At 34.2% G+C, this 17,732-nt stretch overlaps 1 protein-coding gene across 1 annotated transcript in view; it reads right to left on the bottom strand.

Moving 5' to 3' along the window:
- Positions 1 to 17,732, bottom strand: part of EYS (eyes shut homolog) — a 1,577,782-nt gene that overhangs the window by 1,095,314 nt on the left and 464,736 nt on the right. Inside the window, 1 exon segment of the mRNA XM_027604057.2 lies at positions 4,512 to 4,633. Coding sequence (XP_027459858.2) covers positions 4,512 to 4,633 — 122 coding nt within the window.

The following is a 17,732-nucleotide window of genomic DNA, read 5'->3' as shown; positions in this document are numbered from 1 at the left end:
GATCTATCCAACAAGAAGATCTAACAATTGTAAATATCTATGCCCCTAATGTGGGAGCAGCCAATTATATAAGGCAATTAATAACAAAAGCAAAGAAACACATTGACAACAATACAGTAATAGTGGCGGATTTTAACAGCTACCTAACTGAAATGGACAGATCATCTAAGCAAAAGATCAACAAGGAAATAAAGACTTTAAATGACACATTGGACCAAATGGACTTTACAGACATATTCAGAACATTCCATCCCAAAGCAACAGAATACACATTCTTCTCTAGTGCCCACGGAACATTCTCCAGAAGTGATCACATCTTAGGTCACAAATCAGGTCTCAACCGGTACCAAAAGATTGGGATTATTCCCTGCTTTTTTTCAGACCACAATGCTTTGAAACTAGAACTCAATCACAAGAGGAAAGTCCGAAAGAACTCAAATACATGGAGGCGAAAGAGCATCCTACTAAAGAATGAATGGGTCAACCAGGAAATTAAAGAAGAATTAAAAAAATTCATGGAAACCAATGAAAATGAAACACAACTGTTCCAAATCTTTGGGATACAGCAAAGGCAGTCCTGAGAGGAAAGTACATAGCAATACAAGCCTTTTTCAAGAAACAAGAAAGTTCTCAAATACACAACCTAACCCTACACCCAAAGGAGCTGGAGAAAGAACATCAAATAAAGCCTAAACCCAGCAGGAGAAGAGAAATAATAAAGATCAGAGCAGAAATCAATGAAATAGAAACCAAAAGAACAGTTGAACAGATCAACGAAACTAGGAGCTGGTTCTTTGAAAGAATTAACAAGATTGATAAACCCCTGGCCAGACTTATCAAAAGGAAAAGAAAAATGACCCAAATCAATAAAATCATGAATGAAAGAGGAGAGATCACAACTAACACCAAAGAAATATAAACAATTATAAGAACATATTATGAGCAACTCTATGCCAGCAAATTAGATAACCTGGAAGAAATGGGTGCATTCCTAGAGATGTATCAACTACCAAAATTGAACCAGGAAGAAATAGAAAACCTGAACAGACCCCTAACCACTAAGGAAATTGAAGCAGTCATCAAAAATCTCCCAACAAACAAAAGCCCAGGGCCAGATGGCTTCCCAGGTGAATTCTACCAAACATTTCAAGAAAAATTAATACCTATTCTCCTGAAAGTGTTCCAAAATATAGAAATGGAAGGAAAACTTCCAAACTCATTTTATGAGGCCAGCATTACCTTGATCCCCAAACCAGACAAAGACCCCATCAAAAAGGAGAATTACAGACCAATATCCTTGATGAACATGGATGCAAAAATTCTCACCAAAATACTAGCCAATAGGATCCAACAGTACATCAAAAGGATTATTCACCATGACCAAGTGGGATTTATCCCTGGGCTGCAAGGTTGGTTCAACATCCACAAATCAATCAACGTGATACAATACATTAACAAAAGAAAGAACAAGAATCATATGATCCTCTCAATAGATGCAGAAAAAGCATTTGACAAAGTACAGCATCCTTTCTTGATCAAAACTCTTCAGAGTAGAGGGAGAGAGGGTACGTACCTCAATATCATAAGAGCCATCTATGAAAAAGCATATACATATATATTCTTTTCTATGAAAAGAGACTGAGGAAGACACAAAGAAATGGAAAAACGTTCCATGCTCATGGATTGGAAGAACCAACATTGTGAAGATGTCAATGCTACCTAGAGCTACCTACACATTCAATGCACTCCCCATCAAAATACCATCCACTTTTTTCAAAGAAATGGAACAAATAATCTTAAAATTTGTATGGAACCAGAAGAGACCCCGAATAGCCAGAGGAATGTTGAAAAAGAAAAGCAAAGCTGGCGGCATCACAATTCTGGACTTCTAGCTCTATTACAAAGCTGTCATCATCAAGATCGTATGGTACTGGCACAAAAACAGACAAATAGATCAATGGAACAGAATAGAGAGCCCAGAAATGGACCCTCAACCCTATGGTCAACTAATCTTAGACAAAGCAGGAAAGAATGTCCAATGGAATAAAGACAGTCTCTTCAACAAATGGTGTTGGAAATTTGGACAACCACATGCAGAAGAATGAAACTGGACCATTTCCTTACACCACACACAAAAATAGACTCCAAATGTTTGAAAGACCTAAACGGGAGACAGGAGTCCATCAAAATCCTAAAGGAGAACACAGGCAGCAACCTCTTCGACCTCAGCTGCAGCAACTTCCACCTAGAAACATCGCCAAAGGCAAGGGAAGCGAGGGCTAAAATGAACTATTGGGATTTCATCAAGATAAAAAGCTTTTGCACAGCAAAAGAAACAGCCCACAAAACCAAAAGACAACCGACAGAATGGGAGAAAATATTTGCAAATGACCTATCAGATAAAGGGCTAGTATCCAAAATCTATAAAGAACTTATCAAACTCAACACCCAAAGAACAAATAATCCAATCAAGAAATGGGCAGACGACGTGAACAGACATTTTCCAAAGAAGACATCCAAATGGCCAACAGGCACATGAAAAAGTGCTCAACATCGCTCGGCATCAGGGAAATCCAAATCAAAACCTCAATGGGATACCACCTCACACCAGTTCGAATGGCTAAAATTAACAAGTCAGGAAACGACAGATTTCGGCAGGGATGCGGAGAAAGGGGAACCCTCCTACACTGTTGGTGGGAATGCAAGCTGTTGCAACCACTCTGGAAAATAGTAAGGAGGTTACTCAAACAGTTGAAAATAGAGGTACCATACGATCTAGCAATTGCACTACTGGGTATTTACCACAGAGAAATAAATATAGGGATCTGAAGGGGTATGTGCAACCCGATGTTTTTAGCAGCAATGTCCACAATAGCCAAACTGTGGAAAGAGCCAAGATGTCCATTGGCAGATGAATGGATAAAGAAGTAGTGGTATATATATACAATGGAATATTTTGCAGCCATCAAAAGGAATGAGATCTTGCCATTTGCAACGACGTGGACGGAACTGGAGGGTGTTATGCTGAGTGAAATAAGTCAATCAGAGAAAGACATGTATCATATGACCTCACTGATATGAGGAATTCTTAATCTCAGGAAACCAACTGGGGTTTGCTGGAGTGGGGGGGTTGGGTGGGAGGGATGGGGTGGCTGGGTGATAGACATTGGGGAGGGTATGTGCTATGGTGAGCACTGTGAATTGTGCAAGACTGTTCAATCACAGATCTGTACCTCTGAATCAAATAACGCAATATATGTTAAGAAAAAAAAAAGAAGAAGGTAGCAGGAGGGGAAGAATGAAGGGGAGTAAATTGGCGGGGGAGACCAACCATGAGAGATGATGGACTCTGAAAAATAAACTGAGGGTTCTAGACGGGGTGGGGTGGGGGGATGGTTTAGCCTGGTGATGGATATTAAAGAGGGCACGTTCTGCGTGGAGCACTGGTGTTATGCACAAACAATGAATCATGGAACACTACATCAAAAACTAATGATGTAATGTATGGTGATTAACATAACAATAAAAATGAAAAAAACAGATTAAAGAAAAAAAGAAATAGCAAATAGCAGTTATCTAAATAAAGGTACTATTGTGTTGGATAATAAATTAATATTTGAGTCTTCTTGTTCTGTTTGATATACCATATGAAAATAATATATTTTGGACCAGTAGGTGGACAAACATAAGTGATATATTTCCCATAAACACGCACATCGTTTATTTTTCTCCACACATCTGTATGATACTGTATTTTGGGAAAGAGAAAGCAAAACTAACATCCAATATATATTTGGTCATTAAACTTTTGGAATATTAGCAATAGTTATTCAGAATTTCTATTTATTTTTTTTTAAGATTTTATTTATTTATTTGACAGATAGAGAGACAGCAAGAGAGGGAACACAAGCAGGGGGAGTGGGAGAGGGAGAAGCAGGCTCTCCATTGAGCAGGGAGTCCGATGCGGGCCTCAATCCCAGGACATTGGGATCATGACCTGAGCTGAAGGCAGACACTTAATGACTGAGCCCCCCAGGCGCCCCCAGAATTTCTACTTAGAGCTTATGCAGATTTCTCATCTAGAAACTAATACAATTGGATTATGGAAATTTTGGACCAATTAATGTAAAATTTATCAATAATTTGGTGAAAGTAATGCAAATTCATGATAATCTCTAGGTAATAAACTGAAAGTTTTAATTCAACGGACCCATGAAGGAGTCATATTGTGGCACACATTTTGTATGGAATGATCCAAAACACTGAGATGACAAAAGCATGTTTTGAGAAATAAATGCATTTGTAACATATGTCAGATCTGGACATTTCATTTCCAAGTTTAACACAAATTTCAAATGAATGCTCACACTATGTTGTCAGGAAATGGCTCTTTATCTTGAGATCATTATTTTAATTAATGGATGAAAAGGGAAAATAGTGTCTGGAATTATCCCAAGGACACTGAATACTCCAAATAATTTCATGAAGAAACCGATAAATACACTACTCACCGATAGCTATTGTAGAGGTCAGTACAGGGGGAATTGTTCTTACAAGGTTTCATTTTGCAGTCAACTGATTCTTGTTCACAAAACCTTTCTTCCCAACCAGCTAAGCAGACACACTGGTAGCTCTAAGGGAATATGAAAATTATACAACCTTTTTGTTATTTCTTTCTATTAGGCCTATAATCCAGTTATTACTCCTGGCTATTTTGATCTCTGTCAATTTATGCCTATTTTAATTTTTATAGAATGTCAATACTTCCCCAAAATTACTTTTACCACAGTTTAAAAACTATGTGAACATTTTCTTTAGTATTTAATTCAATAAAAATAAATATGTATTATTCTCAGGACATAAAACTCTTGGTTTTGTTAAATATCTTAATATAAAAATAGTGTCTTAGTAATACGAGGTTAGTGATCGTGTAAAACTAAATAACTAAATACATAACTCAGCAACTAGCTCATTAGTTAAAAAAAATATAACTACAACAGGGCACCGGGGTGGCTCAGTTGGTTAAGCGACTGCCTTCGGCTCAGGTCATGATCCTGGAGTCCCGGGATCGAGTCCCACATCGGGCTCCCTGCTCAGCAGGGAGTCTGCTTCTCCCTCTGACCCTCCCCCCTCTCATGTGCGCTCTCTCTCTCTCTCTCTCTCTCTCTCTCTCAAATAAATAAATAAAATCTTTAAAAAATATGTAACTACAACAAATAAACCTGACAGTTGTGGCATTATTTACAAATAACTAATCTACATCAACATAGTATTGTTGGTCAACTGAAGTTGCAAAACTTTGAATATCATTTTTCTAAGAGATAGAGTAGGCCAATGACAATATCAAAATACTAAAAGTAAAAGCACTTTTCCAGGATTGGGAACACCAACAAAAGAAAACATCTCAAAGTACTGTGGGATAATAATTTATATATTAGAAATACTTTCAAAGAACAGAACTCTTGTTAAAAAATAGAATTTGGGCTTTTCCATTTAGAGATCCTAGATTTAGAATAATGAAAAAATATTAAAATCAATGTTAGCTGTTCTCTTAATCTTCACTGTTCCATACAGTAGCCACTAGCCACATGTGGTTATAGAGCATTGGCATGTGGCTTGTAGCAACTGAGATGTGATTGAATTTGAAGATTTAGTAGGCAAAAAATAATGTAAAGCATTTTACTAATAATTTTATTACTTGCATGTTATAATGGTAATGATTTGGATATAAAGAGTTAAACAAAACATATTAAAATTTTATTGTGGCTGCTAGAAAATTTAAAACACACACACAGTTCTCATTACTTTTCTGTGTTAGATGATGGCAACCCAGTTTCTTCACTTGCAAATAGAGTTAAGAAGTCTACATAGTTATATGCACATATATGAGGAGCAGGAGCTCTCTGAGATTAAAGAACCTGTTCTACTCTAATACATTCCAGTTTCTTGATGAGGTCTGGCACCTAATAGATGCTTAATACATGTTGGTTGAACACATGAAAAAGAATAAATATGATAGGAAAAGTAAAAGCTGAAATAACCAAAACATATTTCAAAAGGATTCTATGTTTAGTAGAGGTGGAGAGCAAATTTGTTTTAAGCATTACAGTCAAACAACATATTAATCAGAGAAACAAATAAATTCATGCTCCATGTATTTGCATTTAGGTTACAATATTTCAAATGTATGAGAAGTGCCACTGAGTATTCTGCTTTGGTTTAATAGGGTCAATTGGTTTGTCATGGCTTGTGAGCAGCTGAAAAGCAGAGAGGGATGAGAGTCACCACATTGTCAACACTGGGCTTTATTCTTGACACGTGTTAATTCTCCAGGGTACTCATTAATACTACTCATGGTTTGCAGGATCTTAGCTATAATTTTCTCATGCATTGTGGCCCCTCATTGTTAATGTTCTCAATGAGTTTGGTTACATTTGGAAAGTTTTCACTGATTTATTTGACTTATTATTTTTCCTTCCCTTTTTTGTAGGCATTGATAAAGGATTTACATGAAAATTGATGTAATGATTATATTTATTTGAAATGAAAGCAATTCTATGGTAAGCAAGGGAAGTGTCTGCTGTAAGTAAATGGGGAAAACTACCCAACTCAGTGATGGAAATTAAGGCAGAGTGGGATGGAAAACATATGCATAAGTCTGTGGGACAAATGAGGTGCCCTGTTTACTTTCTAACAGGTATGAATCCTTTTTCCAAAGACAAAAACACAAGTCTACTACTGGTTTTTATTTTGACAACTCAGTAATAATTTGAAATGAATTTAAGCAAGTGAGTCAAAAAGCCGATCAAGTATCTTTTCCATTAAAGCCATACATTCCTTAAAAGCTAATAATTATTGGTATTCTTGATGATTTAATAATTAGTGGAAAATTATCATCAATTTAATGGTGTAATTATCATTACATTGTCAGGTACCACAGCAGTGATCTCTAGATATGATAAAATCTGTACAAAAGGAAACATAAAAAAATGAGGAAATTGATTTTTTAAATAATTAAACATTAAAACTATAAATTTTGAAGAAAGCAGAAATGAACATGAACTAGAAATAACCCAGAGTTCAAGTATTTCTATTCATCTGTAGCTCACATAATTCAGAAACATTTTTCTGAATTTAGACACTCTTTGTACAAAGCTCTTATCCATTCAACACTGAAAAGTTAATTCCAGTAATTTTAAATAATAGTTAAAGCTAAAATACTATTTTTTAAACCATATTACCAAAACCATATTGTCCAAAAATAACAAAAGAGAGTAACCACAGATTTAGGAAGCTCTCCAGACCTATGCTGGATAAGTACAAAGAAATCTCATTGAGGGAGAATTAAAGATGGAGAGTAAATTTTAAAAGCAACCGAGGAATAAAGACATATTACTTTCAAAGGGCCAAGACTGACATCTTACTTCCCAATAGTGGAAGCAAGAACCTAGTAACAATATTCTAATGGAGTGAAAGAAAATAACTGTCAACCTAAAAGTCTATGCACAGTAAAAAATACCCTTTTGGGGAAAGGAGAATAAACACATTTTTAGAAAACCAACACCTGAGAATTTACTGCAATGTTTAAGATTGTGGGTATTTGGCGACAGCCAGCCAGGATTTCAACTAAGCTCCATGAATTATTAACTATGTAATCATAAACATGTTATTAATCTCAAAAACATCAGAAATAACGGTACCTGATTGATAAGGGTGTGAGGATTAAATGAGTACTTAGTATAGAACTTCATATGATATCTGACTTACAGTAAGATACCAGTAAATTTTAACTAAAATACTATTTTTTGTGGGGGAGGGGCAGAGGGAGAGGAAGAGAGAATCTTAAAAAGGCTCCACGCCTACCCGGGGGCTCAGTTTCACAACCCAAAGATCATGACCTAAGCCAAAATCAAGACTCAGACACTTAACGAACTGAGCTACCCAGTCACCCCTAAAATGTTCTTTTATCCAGTGAATTATTCGGGTAGTCTGAAATATTCCTCAGTCTCTGATTCCTGCTTCTTTGACATTTTTCCACCTGGAATGCTTTTGCTTACTTCCCCCAAACCCAAATTTCCAAAGTTTATTCTTCCCTCAAGGTGAAAATAAATGTCACATTCTAACTTAACCTTGATCTTTTCCTACAGTATACTTTCTTCTCTCACGATTACTATTTTACCTTTTCTGATACTTTTAAAGTACATTAGTTATTCATATATATATATATATTCTGTTTTCCACTTAGTACTTATGATATTTAAAATATTTTATTGTGTTTTTCTCTAATGTAAAATATAAACAAAAATATAAATTCTAAGAAGGCAGGGACTTAATGTTTTTGTCCAGTTATCATCAGTATTTGGAATACTGTTTATATCTGACTAAAAGAATGGATGTTAGAACATAAAATATACATGATATTAACTGGTAATAATATAGTCATAGTGAATATTATGTTTAAAAACTTTTTAGATATTAAATCATCTCATTTTCCTAACAAGAAAAAGTATATTTTAGAATACATTTAATAACCCTTCATATAAACATTCAACTAAAAACCAGTTCTATAACTAAGGATTGGAAATCCCAATAAAAGAAAAATTGGAATAGTTCCATTATAAAAAGTGTTTACATATTCAGATCATTATATTTGATTCAATCTTAGCCACAAAATTTATCTTACAAAAATATTTCCTGTGTAAAACTTACTTTTAGATTTCTGAAAATTTAGATACACACCAAAAGAATAAAAATAACAAAATTTTCAAATTGTGGTCTCTTTCTGATACATTATTCATATCTAGGCAGAAAAACAAAGACTTCTTTTTCCTTTAATAAAAATTTTAAAAAATGAAGTAAAATTCATAATAAATTCAGTCCTTGTAAGAGTAACGAGCTCTGCCTATTGACTTATAGTCTGTTTCCTTTTAATGTTATTTTTAGAATTCATTTTAATCTATAAAGACCTGCAAAATTGGCTATAGACACAAAGATCGCCAAATACTGGATATAATGATACTCAAGTTTAGATATAATACAGTAATATTTATTCTTAAAAACAAACAAAACTATGTTGATATGGTTTCTTTCAACTGCAGAAAGTGATTTATCTTGGTTCTTTAAATCTAAAGTGAAATAATATGTATTATTCTGACAGAAAGTTAATGGAATATTTAAAAACAATTTCTGTAAAAAGTTGTAAGTGCTGAATTTGATTGAACATATTTTGAAACAAGGCAATGAAAATACATGTTAAATTGAGTGGTACTTTCAAGGCAGAACTGTTTTAGAAAAACACAGTTTCTTTAACTTGGGGAAATGTAACATATGAAGAGAATGAAAAGCAACATGTTAGATGTGAATGTTGATATGGCATAAATCAAATTATATTGACCTTTTAAAAACAGTTTGTAAAGGAAATATCAAGCCTGTAAGAAACTCCAGTCATTGTTTTCATGTAAAGATTTTTTTTTTCTTAGTAATAAGAAAAGCAGATTAGTATTTTAGTGCCTATTCTATTTTTTAAAAAGATTTTATTTATTTATTTATTTATTTATTTGACAGAGAAAGAGAGAGAGAGAGAGACAGCGTGAGAGGGAACACAAGCAGGGGGAGTGGGAGAGGGAGAAGCAGGCTTCTGGCTGAGCAGGGAGCCTGATGCGGGGCTCGATCCCAGGACTCTGGGATCATGACCTGAGCCGAAGGCAGTTGCTTAACCAACTGAGCCACCCAGGCGCCCCTTAGTGCCTATTCTAAATGAGGAAATGACTTTAAGTACAAATTTCCACTTTCATTACAATTAGTTCTTTCATTATAATTAATTCATTATAATTTCATTCCCTTATTGAAAGTCCTACCTTAGTAAACTATTTGCAATTCTTTCCAAAGGATGTCTTTACCTATAACATTTCTTTCTTTTTTTTTTTTAGATTTTATTTATTTATCTGAGAGAACATAAGCAGTGGGGAGGGGCAGAAGGAGGGAGCAGTGGGGAGGGAGCAGTGGAAGGGGCAGAGGGAGGAGCATATTCCCCTCAAACTTGGGGGTTGATCCTAGGACCCAGAGATCATTACCTGAGCTGAAGGCAGGTGCTTAACCAGCTGAGCCACCCAGGCACCCCTCAACTTGTTAATTCAGTGACATTTATTTTCACCATTGAAAAGAAAAATTTCATTTTAACTTTGAAGCATGTCCCTGAATAACTGTTTTTCAGGGCATAATTTCTCCATCAAACTTTCCTCCTGATAACTGGCTTCTTTATTATTGAAATTATTTCTACTGTTATTTGGTCAGTTTTCCTTTATTTTTCAACTGATACTCACATTCCATGATTTTTTTTTTTTTAATTCTGACAGAAAGGTGGAGATAAAACCATTCTTAGGAAACATAGTTGTAAGCATAAAACAAAATCTTAAGTTTTGATTTTATAAAACATTCAACTAAAAACCAGTTCTATAACTAAGGATTAGAAATCCCAATAAAAGAAAAATTGGATTAGTTCCAGGTGCCCCACCTTTAAGAGTCTTTCTTTCTTTTTCCTTCCTTCCTCTCTTTCTTTTTTTCTCTTTTATTTCTCTACTTTTTCCATTTTTTTCTTTCTTTCTTTCTTTCTTTCTTTCTTTCTTTCTTTCTTTCTTTCTTTCTTTCTTTCTTTCTTTTTCTTTCTTTCTTTCTTTCTTCTTTCTTTCTTTTTTTTCTTCTTTCTTTTCTCTTTCTCTCCTTCCTCTCTCTCTCTCTCTCTCTCTCTCTCTCTCCTTCCTTCCTGCCTTTCCTCCCTTTTATCTTTCCTTTTTTTTTTTAAACTAGACTAGAAGGGCTTAGGCTACCAGTACCAGAATTGTATTCTTTACTAATATTATAGCTACCGTGGGAAAATAACTCATCTGTCATCAGACACATTTCTAGTATCCTGAATACTGCTTTCCATATTGATTCAATTTGACAACTGGAGATATAGTCTGTTACCCAAAGCTTTATCCCCAGGACATATATAATACTTAAGAATACAAAAACTGTAGTCTTCCAAAAGACTATCACAAACATAAAGATGCCAAAATATGAATGCAATTCTGCTATAGATAGTGTAGATATTTGGGAAAATTACTTTTTGGTCTGAAAGTGAAATGACAATGATAATGCAAGCACATTATAAACTAAACATCACTTATTTCCCCCCATCAAGCTTTTTCTAAAATATTTCACAGAAAGAGGGCTCCTGGGTGGCTAAGTTGGTTAGGTGTCAGACTCTTGGTTTCGGCTCAGGTCATGATCTCAGGGTCTTGAGATCCAGCCCCAGATCGGCCCAGTGCTGGGTGGTGAGTCTGCTTGGGACTCTTTCCCCTCCCTCTCCCTGTGCTCCTCCCCCTGCTAACATTCTCTTGCTCTTAAATAAATAAACACATAAATAAATAAATAAATAAATAAATAAATAAATAAATAAATACAAATATTTCACAGAAAGATAATATGTAGTTCCTTTTCTCATACTGTTTTCTGGCACATTAGAAAGCCCACAGAATTTTACATCTTTTATTACTCAAAGATGTCTTAAACATTAGATTATTTGGTCCAGTGGTTTTAAAAATTTTTGTTAATTTTTGTAGAAGCCTTCATACAAACATAATACCCTAGGGAGTGAAAGGACATAAAGCAGCATAAAGCAGATCTGCTCTGAGCGAAACAAGGAAAGGAAGTCCAGAGCCCTACCCATTGAGCTCTCCTAGCCACTCTCTCCCTTGTGTCCATGAGGACATTGTTAATCTCCAGTGAGTCTCCAAACACAAACTGAAGAACACTGATCCAACCAACCTATTTCATTTTATAACGAAGAAACTGAACTCATGGAGGTTAAATTAATTTGTTCAAGCTACTAAAACTAGCTGATGGCAAACTGGAATTAGAACTCATGTCTCTTGATTCCCCATGGTATTCCCAAATGTAGCTTTAAAAAATCAATTCAAAACATCTGTAAATTAGCAAATTCAGAAATGTATTTTTTGTGATGTACCTTGAAGACAATCTGAGAATTTTAAGGCAATCTTCAAATCATGTACATTGAATAATCCTCTTACATGAATTTCCATATTCTTTTTTTCTCTCTGTATCAGAAAGTTGCCACATGGTCTAGTTGATACCAACATGATGCCAGGCAAACAGCAGTGACCAGTAATCATTAAACTTACTCTCATAATAGAGATGGCAAAGGAGAAAGTCATGATATTAACATTATAACTGATATTAACTGGTTTATAACTGATGTTATAAACATGCATATTGAACTGAACAAATATAGACTAAAGAGAACCACTCTGATTCTATGGGTTATTTTCAGATTAGACGTAGCAATGCTCATCCTCACTGAACTTGATAGTGATAGAGAGCAGAGCAAGTAAAAAAATCACTGCTTCAATTGAAGGATGCAGTCTTGGGATGGGATATTTGCAGTATCAGGATATATGTGAATCAGAGTGTCTGAAAGTTTTCAAACCACAAGTATGGAACTCAGTTCCAACACAGAGACCCCAAGGAAAATGAACAATCTGAAAAATTAGAAAAGTAAGCTAGGCTTTTTCACAGCAGCTGTAGAAGCAAGTACCAGAAAAATAATGCAATATTTGCTTGTTCTTTTAGATAATTTCCAACACCCCCTTACAATTCATCATGTTATCACTTGGTGAAGTGAAATAAAATAATGAACATGAGATAATATAAAGATATTTTGAACATGTTCTTCAACTTGTTGATTTGTTTTATGTTTCACAGAACTTTGGCTCTTGTTAATATTTTTAATTTATCAGGATTTTTATTTTAAGTTCTGTAAGATTAGATAGAGGTTTTCTTTAGGTTTAAACAGAAAGCATTTATGTGCAACACTATATTATGTATATGTATAACACAATATATTGCATATAATTATAGACATATCTAACATACAATAGATGCATATATAGATCATAAATTCTACATTATATACATATAATTGAATTTCATGCCATCTGAACCTAGAGCTTATTCTCAGAGTTACAGGAACAACTTTCAGCATATACCACATATTGTAACATTTCTGTATTTTTTCCCCTTTTTAAGACATAATTATTTCCTAGCAATTGCCAAGAGGAATTCTAGTCCATTACAGTTAGAAGAGCACTGATTAGAAAGTAACAATATAAACTGGGTTTGTTTCTCATGACCTTAACGATTTGAACACTTTGTATACCTGTAGGTCACAGTTAACTATCACGGTTTTATCACAAGCTGAAAAGCTATGTTTGCGGGAGAAATCAGTAGTAAGAAGGATGAAAGGAGAACTCAGCCGCAGGTGCATAACAGAGGAAGCAGAAAACAGGAAGGGCTAGGACCCTGTAACAATGCTTAGAAAAGAGTGAACCACAATTTCAAATATCCCTCCAATCCACTAATAACTCCAAAAAGCAAATGCGTTATTCTTAAATTTAATAAATTATGAAAACAAGCCCTCCAAGATGTGTTTGGCATTTTAGAATTTAATGTTACTGACTTGATCACTACTCCTCCCTCTCCTCGGGATAATCCAAGGATTCCTTTCTTCCTTCCTCCTCCCTCCTCCCTCCCTCCCTCCTCTCCTCCCTCCTCTTTCCTTCCTCACTCCCTCCCTTCCTTCCCTTCTTCCTCCCTTCCTTCCTTCCTTCTTCCTTCCTCTGGAGTCAGGAAATGAAGGCTTTTGTTTTCATTCTATCCACAGGTAAATACTTTCTATATATATTAAACCACTTATGTTATTAACTTAACATGAATGAGTAAAATACCCAGGAGGAGGAGGGGGTATTTGATTCTGGTCTAGAATCCTGCTACATGTAGGCTATTGAGCCATTCACCAAACTTGGTCATAAAGGGTCTTAATTTTTAAATCAATAAAATTAGACCAGGTGATTTCTACTAACTTTTTCAATCTTAAAATGATCATATTTTTATTACTTTACTTATATTGCCTAGAAGAGCCAGGTGTTAACAAGAACAGTCTCTCTATTGTGCCATGCATTCCCACGAGCTGTCTGAAACACTCCTAAGTGATTCGTTAATTCCTGTTTAACAAAATTATGTTCTGGAATGACAGCTGGAGACACAGTAAGTGGTTTATAACTTAGTTTTTCTTAGAAGAAACACACTAAAGTTTGTCTTTGTTTCCAATTCCTTATACAAGTTCATGATGCAAAATATGTTTTAAAAACACATAGAGAAAAATGTCTTATTATGTCACAATAATTAATATTTATTCACTAAGAACATAAGAGAAATTAGTTTCAGTGTGTTTTAATTGAATAAAATCAATAGCCATTGTCATAAACAAAAATGAAGTAGTCCCTATGGCTAAATTTTGATTTGTGGTTTGAAGTTGACAAATCGTTTTCCAGACATTTTCTTTTATCCTGTTACTATTTTTTAATAAGAGGAAATTTCTAAATATGAATAATCAAAGTAATTTGTGAGTATGAGGTATATAGAATCATTAGTTTATAGTCACATATTATATAATGTATGAAAAACAATGTAAAATTTTAAACAATTGTCTCAAAATTTTAAGACAAAAATAATTTTGGAAGAATTTTTCATAGTACCTTCTTAAATTACTGTTGATGATTTCTTCACTGATGTAGATCCCAGGTCCTCTCTCTTTTCCAATATATCTTCCACATATTTAAATGCTTGCTTTTTTTTCCTGCTACCTGTGACTGAATATATATCTACAAATCTAAATCTGTCCCCAGAAACATTAATATCACAAAATATATCCATGCCCTCTCATATTTGGCATTTCTCAGCTATTGATTTAGGATGTAGGCCTTTAAAGCCAACTTTCCCAAAGAAATATTTGGCTCTTGGCCAATGGCGTTGTATGTATTTGTTGTTGTATATTATTAATTATTCAAAGATATTTTGGCATAAATGAGAGAAGTCTTATTGTGATCATCTGACTTGAGTGAACAAGAATAGTATATGAGGATCAATTACCCTCTCCCATAGCGCTAATTCATATTTATAAAAGATATAAATACATACATATAAAAACTCCTGTTCTTTTTTTGGGGATTTCATGTATTTATTTGAGAGAGAGAAAGAGAGCACAAGCAGCGGCAGAGACAGAGGGAAAGAGACAAGCAGACTCCCCGCTAAGCGGGGAGCCCGACACAGGGCTCAATCCCAGGACCCCCAGGACTTGGAGATCATGACCTAAGCCGAAGTCAGGTGCTTAACCATCTAAGCCATGCAGGAGCCCCTAAAAATTCCTGTTTAAAATACTCAACACGTCCATGGGAGCTACACTGGTCACCCCTGAGGCATCTATAAGCTAACAATGATACTAAAAAGATTCTTGTGTCTTTGTTAGAGTAGTAGAAGTCCAAAAGGAATTTATAAGACATTTTCACATATTCTACTCATTTTATTACATTATTTAGCCTCTCTCCATTCTCAGTCTGACAATACCACTTTTCAGTGCTCACTGGGCTTGAGTTGCAAGCCAACTTCTGTTTTCTGTCCATATGCCATTGCACAATTTACTTAACCTCTTTTCTTATTTACAAAACTGGGCTTAGAATAGGATTTTTGGGGATATATATTTTTGAAGGGCTTTTCTGTGTACCCATATATTAAAAATTCATTATAATTTAGCTATCGTTTATAATTATTTTATTGTTCCATCAATCACTGAGACTTGTGAAACCATGAACCCAGAGATTTTGGTCTTCACCTCCACTGAAGCATAATCACAAACCAAACTCAGAACCACAACTTAGCTCTCATTTCCACCCAGGCATTTTCAACTCCAATACCTCAAATTATGATATTCCAACCTTTGCCCCCATCCCTTATGCTCTCATCTCTTCTAACCCTTCATTTCTAGTCTACTTTTATCAGTGCTACTCATTTAGTACCCCTGTTCTCCAAGTATATTTGACCAAATCATTAGTTCTCTTTCTTCATTTCCCAGCTTAAAAATTATCATACAGCATTTCTCAAAATGGGATACTTATACCATTTGGTATATAAGAATTACAAGTTTATTTTATTATAATATTTATTTCTTTATCATTACTCCAAATTGTATTAGAATAGAAAATTGCATCAAGCTCTGAATACATTCCTTGAGAGCAAATTTATTTTAAGGAAACAATTGAGTTGATATAAGTGGTATATAAATTTTTGGCAAAACAACAAATTTCTCTAATTTTAATTAGCTGACTGAGGCTGAAAATTATGTCCACTTGGCCTTTCTATTATGCATGTCTCCTTGGTACTCTATTACTCTACTCAGTTCTGTTGGAATAACTTTTCTATGATGTGATGTGTGTGTGTGTGTGTGTGTGTGTGTGTGTATGTAATTCTGAGTGTCACTCTACAGTGTTTTTCTTCTAGCAAAAATTCTCTAGGTTTGGTTAGCTAATATTCTGATTAGAAAGCCTAGATTCCAAAGATGGTTCTACAAGTACTTCAGTTAACTTTATCTCTGACCAACACCAGATGCTTTTTAAGTTACTGTAAATTTAAAATAGGAATCCATTAGTGAAATTATTATTCAAGATACATGGACTGATTAAATATTTTAGAGACATCCCTAGGACATTTCTTGCTCCTTCATGACCAAAAGTAAGGAGCCCTGTAGCCTGCAGCCACAGAACGGATAATCCTGGTTAAATAAATTATCTTGTGCTCCTTTACTTCTTTAGAGGTTTTCCATTCACATGACTCTGAAAGATAGTGCAAATGAGTCCAATGGATGGAAATACTGTCACAATTGCCTAAGGAAAAATCTAATGCAAGTAATTTCTGAGCTCAGCAAAAGATAATGGGGACACCATTAATGTAAGAAATGCCAGAATAATAACATAATTCAGCCTGGCTTGATTTTATTATAACCCAGTAGTGAAGAAGTAGAAGAGGTACCTTGCATCTATTTCTAACTATTTGTAGCTGTGGGGATTTATCAAGAAGAAAATCATAATTGGTATCATAATCAAGAAGAAAAACAAGTTTTGGGTTCATTTGTCAAATCTTTAAAGTACTATTACTATTCACAATTGTCAGATGATTGTAATAGGATTTCTCTCTTTTATACCACTAATTCATTAAATAATTGATTATAACAAACACATAAAACACCAGTGGCTAACAACAAAATATTCCTTTAGAAAACAAACTACTAACTTTAAATTGTAATATATTCTGTTATATCATGTATTTTATTAATTATACTCCTTTTATGTCAGTTAAAACATGCATGAATGCATTTTTAAGCAAAAGAGGCTGTTACCTTCTGTTAATAAGCTTAAGAAGTATGGTTATTAAATGAATTTCACAAATTTGACACCTAGCAACTTCTCAAAAAATCATATCTTTTATAATTATTATTAATACAGACTCTTAATATAGAGGCTTCCAAAAATTTGTAAATTAGATATGTATCATTTGATGTCTACAACCATACCACCCTGAATATGCCTGATCTCATCTGGCATTTACAATGAAAAAAAATTTTTTTTAGTGAGTTTTTAAATAAGGTTCTTAAAATAATATGTATTCATATAAATTATTAATAAAGTTTTAGTTCTACCATTTAATTTGGAAATAATTATTATCTCTAACATCCCTCTAACTTCTTTTATGTAAATAAGTTTTAGTTGTGCCATTTAATTTGGAAATTACTATCTCTATCATCCCTCTAACTTCTTTTCCTTTAAAGAAATTGTTTGTTTATA

Source organism: Zalophus californianus, chromosome 7, assembly GCF_009762305.2.
Source record: "Zalophus californianus isolate mZalCal1 chromosome 7, mZalCal1.pri.v2, whole genome shotgun sequence".
Classification (NCBI taxonomy): domain Eukaryota; kingdom Metazoa; phylum Chordata; class Mammalia; order Carnivora; family Otariidae; genus Zalophus; species Zalophus californianus.
The sequence above is the reverse complement of the archived record's forward strand: the minus strand, read 5'-3'. Positions and strand labels throughout refer to the sequence as shown.